This window comes from Gorilla gorilla, chromosome 20 (genome assembly GCF_029281585.2).
Source record: "Gorilla gorilla gorilla isolate KB3781 chromosome 20, NHGRI_mGorGor1-v2.1_pri, whole genome shotgun sequence".
NCBI classification, from domain to species: Eukaryota; Metazoa; Chordata; class Mammalia; order Primates; family Hominidae; genus Gorilla; species Gorilla gorilla.
In genome coordinates this window covers 23462139-23468138 of record NC_073244.2, presented here as the reverse complement: position 1 = coordinate 23468138, position 6000 = coordinate 23462139, and the positions used below count along the sequence as shown (strand labels likewise).

The 6000-nt window shown below is 53.3% G+C and overlaps 1 protein-coding gene across 1 annotated transcript in view; it reads left to right on the top strand.

The window, feature by feature from the left end:
• Positions 1–224: 224 nt before the first annotated feature.
• Positions 225–6000, top strand: part of CPAMD8 (C3 and PZP like alpha-2-macroglobulin domain containing 8) — a 134639-nt gene continuing 128863 nt past the window's right edge. Inside the window, exons 1-2 of the mRNA XM_031004606.3 lie at positions 225–506; positions 4899–5050. Of these exons, the coding sequence (XP_030860466.2) occupies positions 274–506; positions 4899–5050 (385 nt within the window). The 5' untranslated portion in view covers positions 225–273. The remainder of the gene's footprint in view (positions 507–4898; positions 5051–6000) is intronic.

Genomic DNA, 6000 nt, shown 5'->3' with positions numbered 1-6000 from the left:
GGCATCCGGGGGCGAATCCGGGTAGGGGGTGAGGAGGCGGGTTCGGAAGGAATCGGGCAGGGCCCGGGTGGGTCCGGGGAGTAAGTGAGGGGACGATCCCCGGAAGGGATCGGGGCGGGTCGGGGTCCAGAGATGGGCGGAGCAGGCGTCCCGGGAGGGTGCGCCCAGGAGCCGGGCGAGCGGGGCGAGCGGGGCGGTCCCGAAGACGAGGCGGGTCCCGGGAGGGGGCTGGCCCGGGGCTGCCCCAGCTTGGCCGGGCGCGGAGCGGGGCGCATGGCGCCGGGCGCACTGCGCGGGGGCTGCGAACAAAGGGCCCCCGGCGGCGGCGCGAGGACGGCCGCGCTCGGACCCAGGCCCTGGCCCAGCCCTGGCCCGGCCCCCTCCCCAGGCGCGGCGCCCCCCAGGAGCCGAAAAATGAGCGGCGCCCTGCTCTGGCCGTTGCTCCCGCTCCTGCTCCTGCTGCTGTCGGCGCGGGACGGCGTGCGCGCCGCGCAGCCTCAGGCCCCGTGAGTATCCTCCGGCGACAGAGGAGGTCGGTCGCCTTCTGGGGTGGGGGTCGCGGGTACTGGCTCAGAGGCTTGCAACGACTTGCCCAAGGCCACACAGCCTCCGCGCTGGGCTGGACCTGGCTTCTTGTTCCCGAATCGTCTTGAGGAGGGGGCGCCCTAAAGTTTCCGAAGTGGCTCTGTGGAGGTACAGGGACTCCCAAAAGCTAAAGGTGCTGAGGTCAGTTCCCCCCGCCCCACCTCGCCCCCTTCGTGTGACCCGGGCTGTCATCATGGGTGGCGATTTACAGTTGTCCAAGGCATGAAGGTAAGAGGAGCGTCTTGGCTGAGAAGTGGGAGGAGAGTGCGAAGGGGCACTTTCCCGTGGGTGGGCGTGGTGAGGGAGGAGGAAGTGTTTGTTTTGCTTCTACATTTTTCTAGAGGTTTGCTTGCAGGCTTCTGGTGGGTTGACAGCGGGGAGAAGGTGAATTAACTAGCTGCTGGGGAGTACTCCTAAGTTGGCTTCACAGAGAATATTTCTAAACCTGGCAAGTTCGGGTGAGCTCTGCAGGGCTGCGGGTTCAGGGGGGCTGCCCTGGTCTGCACAAGACCAGCCTTTTAGTCCAGCTGGGCGTTTAGGAGGCGGCTTGTTCAAGCAGCCCTTGTTTAGGAGTTTCCAGAAAACTGGTAAGCAGTGAGACTAGGTGGGTGTCGTTATTTGCAGTGAGTACTTGGTCCTTGCTGGTCACAGTTTTAAAAGCAAGGCAGTCTACTGCGCTCTGAGCATCCAGACTTTCCTCTCCTAGGCTTCGTGAAATCGGAACCCTACAAATTTTCATCCTGATGCTTCTTTCAAAGCTGGCATCCCTTAGAATAGTGGTTCTCAACCCTGGGGGGGGTGGGGTTTGTCTCCCTGAGGCAACTGGGAAATGTCTGGAGGTATTTTTGGTTGTCACAAATAGGGAGAGGCATTTGGTGTTGGCATTAAGTGGGTGCAGGCCAGGAATGCTGGTAAACAGCTTTCGATATGCAGGTCAGCTTCCACTGCAAGGAATGACAGCGGCCCCACATGACAGACCTTGGCTCCAATGAGAGACCCTGCCTTATACAGAGGTTTTTGTTTGTTTGTTTGTTGTTTGTTTTTTGGGTTTGTTTTTGTTTTTGTTTTGAGACGGAGTTTTACTCTTGTTGCCCATGCTGGAGTGCAATGGCACGATCTTGGCTTACTGCAACCTCCGCCTCCCAGGTTCAAATGACTCTCCTGCCTCAGCCTCCTGAGTAGCTGGGATTACAGGCGTGTGCCACCACACCCGGCTAATTTTTTGTATTTTTAATAGAGATGGGGTTTCTCCATGTTAGCCAGGCTGTTCTGGAACTCCTGACCTCAGGTGATCCACCCACCTCCGCCTCCCAAAGTTCTGGGATTACAGGCGTGAGTCACCGTGCCTAGCCCGTTAGAGAGTTTTAAACAGTTCTCCAGGGCGTTTTCCTCTGACTAAAGTCACCCTGTGATCTTACCATCTGTTAAGTGACATGGAATCCCTGTGCTGAGAGACACACTGGGGAAGAGACATCCCCAGATGACCGACCTGGGATTCCAGATTAGCTGGCCTCTAAGCCAGGGGCATGGTTCACCCAGCCCAAAGGATCTCGTCTTAGGAATAGCTCTGGATGCCCACTTCTGTCACCTGAGAGATTTTTGTGTGAGGAATCTCTGATCCCAGAAAGCAGCACAGTTTGCAGCTGTAAGAGCAATTCTGTCTACACTGACCCAGACATCCCTTTCCCCAATCTGGGACCTTCTGAGACCAGCAGGATGAGAAGCCAGTGTTGGCCCAGATGCTAGGGGTGGGTCAGGTGTGACAGTGAATGGCTGGCAAGCATCCCAACAGCTGGAAACAGCTGCAACTTCTGAATGGCAGGGAAACTTAATTTGGTGATGTCAGTTTCTCTGGGCAGTTGGATGAAGACTTGAACCCGTATTGTCAGGAGTTTCAAAGGTGACCAAGCAAAATGAACACGTATTCCTTACTCTCTCTTCTACACTCACCACGTACTATATGTGAGGCCCGTCTAAACTCTAGGGATCAGCTGGGAGCCAGACAGAAAGAGTATGCCCCTTTTAAAGGATGCCACATTCCTGTGCTGGAGCTGGACAGGACACCTGGACAGGGTGATTGCATGTCCTGGTCAGTGCTGGAGTTATGTAATACACAGCACATACCTAGGGTCTTGCAAACTCCAGTTGGTCCTAGAGTTGGACAGCACATGTGTGATCCCAGGGGACTGAACTCTGGTAATTATTCAAGGCAGATGTAGCACACTGTGATCGCAGGGTCAGTGCACACTGTGGCCAGGGCTGCAGTAAACAACCCAAACCCATTGTTCGTGTGCATGAAACAACACAAACCCACTGCGTCTTTTGAGACGCAAAATTGGTAATGATGTTTTCATGAAGTTTGGTTTATCAGTGAGTTATTTTATGGATCTTATTTTTGGTATCTGACTCAATAAATCTTTGCCTAATCTAAGCACGCAATGACTTTCTCCTTTGTTTTCTTCTAGTGTTTCTACAAGTTTTACTTCTTCAATTTAGATCTGTTACTAAGATTAACTTTGAGTTAATCTAAAAAGTTAATCTAATTGCATGGTGTGAGGTAATGTTCTCAATTCATCTTTTTGCATGTGGATGTTGGGTTGTTCTAGAGACACTATTGAGGCCAGGTGCAGTGGGCCTGTAATCACAGCGCTTTGGGAGGCCAAGGTGGGCAGATCACTTGAGGTCAGGAGGTCAAGACCAGCCTGGCCAACATGTTGGAACCCAGTCTCTACCAAAAATACAAAAATTAGCTGGGTGTGGTGGTGCACGCCTGTAGTCCCAGCTACTCTGGAGGCTGAGGCAGAAGAATCCCTTGAACCTGGGAGGTGGAGGGTACAGTGAGCTGAGATCACACCACTGCACTCCAGCCTGGGCAACAGAGCAAGACTCAGTCTCAAGTAAAAATAAATAAATAAATAAAAATAAAAAAAGAAAATATTGAAATGAAAATGTCTCCTAATCTCATTGCATGGTACAGTTTCCCCCTTTACCCTCTTTTCTTCTGATTTCCATCATTCTACATGGTTGCAATTGTGGTGCCTTTGCTATAATGCTCTTGGTGATTGTGGGGACACTGTAAGCATTTCATGGGGTTACAGGGCCTTTGTAATTTTCCATGGAAGGCTGCAGATACTGGGAGACAGGAGCTCAGGTGGGGAGGACCTGGGTCCTCAGGTCAGGTCCCCTAAGGGCACCTCAGTGCCCTCTTCTGCCTGGCTGTGTGATCTGGTGCATGTTCCTATTCTTCTGAAGCATCAACTTCCCATGGGGAAACTGGGGGTAATGCCTCCCTTCCAGAGGTGACTTCATAGTCAATCAGAAGATTTTAGGAAAGAGAGGCCTGCTTTGATTCCATTGTTTTCAGAGCTCTTTTTGTTTGAGGCCCTATGGTTTGTTTTCAGGGTTTGTACTTAAAATGAATGTTGCAAAGAAGCCCTTTGCTTCTTTTTATCAGGTTTTGGAGTCTGGTTGCCTGAGTTAGAATCCTGGTCTGTCACTGTTGCGGCTGGTTACTTGACTTCTCCGGGGTTTCCTTTCTGACTTTCTAAATGGGGCTGATGTCAGCACTTCTCATGGTGGTGGGGGAGGGGGTGCACCGTGAGGATGAAGTGGGATCCTGCCGCTTACCTGGCTTGTGGAGGAGAGTATTTCAGACAGTGGGCATGACATGTGCAAAGGTCCTGGGCCAGAAGGGCTGGGTGTGGTGGATCACACCTCTAATCCCAGAACTTTGGGAGGCTGAGGAGGGTGGATCATTTGAGGTCAGGAGTTTGAGATCATCCTGGCCAACATGGCAAAACCCTGCCTCTACTAAAAAGACAAAAATTAGCTGGCCATGGTGGCAGGCACCTATAATCCCAGCTACTTGGGAGGCTGAGGCACGAGAATCCCTTGAACCTGGGAGGTGGAGGTTGTAGTGAGCCTAGATCATGCCACTGCACTCCAGCCTGGGGGACAGAGCAACACTCTGTCTCCAGGAAAAAAAAAAAAAAAAAAAAAGGTCCTGGGGCAGAAGGAAGTAGCTGAGTCAACAGGCTGGAGGCCGGAACAGAGAGAGTAAGAGGGGTTGTGTGATGCTGAAAAATCCAGTGAGGCCAGATTCTTACCCAGCATGGGGACTTCAGAGGTGAATGAGCCAATCCATGGACTCAAGAACTGATGGGGGGGCACAGACTCCTAGAGCATCAATGCCAGCCGGGTGTGGTCAGCAAAAGGCAGGAGTCTGCTGTGGGGAGAGCCCTGACCTAGCTGTGGTGGCAGCGAGACCAGGGGGCTGGGGGTGAGAACTTCACCTAGGATCTCCTTTCCTGCAGGGGTTACTTGATTGCAGCTCCCTCTGTTTTTCGCGCGGGCGTGGAGGAAGTCATCAGCGTGACCGTCTTTAACTCTCCAAGGGAAGTCACAGTCCAGGCTCAGCTGGTGGCCCAGGGTGAGCCGGTGGTGCAGAGCCAGGGAGCCATCCTGGGTAGGTCCCTTGGGTGCCAGACCAGGACTTCCCCTTCTTTTGCAAAGTGGAGCTACTTGCTGGCCTTCAGGGCTGGGGCAGTGTGGGTGTTGCTTTGCTTCCCTTCTGCCCTAAATCCCCAGGGGCATGAGAGGGAGGGAGGGAGGACAGGTTGCATTCTCCTCATTCTACAGATGGAGCGAGTAAAGCCCAGGATGGGCAGCTCAGCTCATGGGTCCTCAGCAGCCCTGGTTCTGTGGGTGCAGATCTGGGCAAAGCAGGGGCACCCACCTGTGTCAGCTTTGACCAGAGGTGGGATAGGGGACCTGAAGGAGATCACGTGACCCCCCTCCGACCTTTTGTTGGGTTTCCAGCACACCTGAACCATTAGACTCAGACCTGGGCTCACAGGCCTGTTACTAAGTGCAGCTCAGGCCCTCAGCCAGTCTCTCCCCCTCACTCCTTGGTCAAATGCAGATAGCAACAGCCTCAGCCTCCTGGTCAAGATAGTGAATGCAGATCCCTGGCTCAGAAAGCTGTAATCTCCCAGTGGAGGTAGACTCATTCCTCATGCCAAGAATGATGTAGCCACAGGAGACACAGACAAGGCCAGGGGCTCCAAGGCCAGTGAAGCAGCGCTTGTCTCTTAGGGAGGTGTGGCCAGAGAAGGTGGAAATGTGGAAGCTTCTAGAACCTTCTAGAAGCCCTTCTAGTTCTAGAAGAACCAGGCACTCCTGACTTGGGTGGCTAGCCAACTGAAACCCAACCCAGTTGGCTTCTGCAACAGTTTGTGGTCTCTCATACCTAGAAAGAAAGTCCACTGGTATTGCTGGCCAGCTTCTCCCCCTACCTCTTGATGCAACCAGGTCTCTCCTTAAGATCAGGGGAAGCACCAGTTTCCCAAGATGGCTGGATAAAGACCCAGGATTCCCTCTGATTGGCCTATCTTGGGTCATGTGCTCAACCCTGAG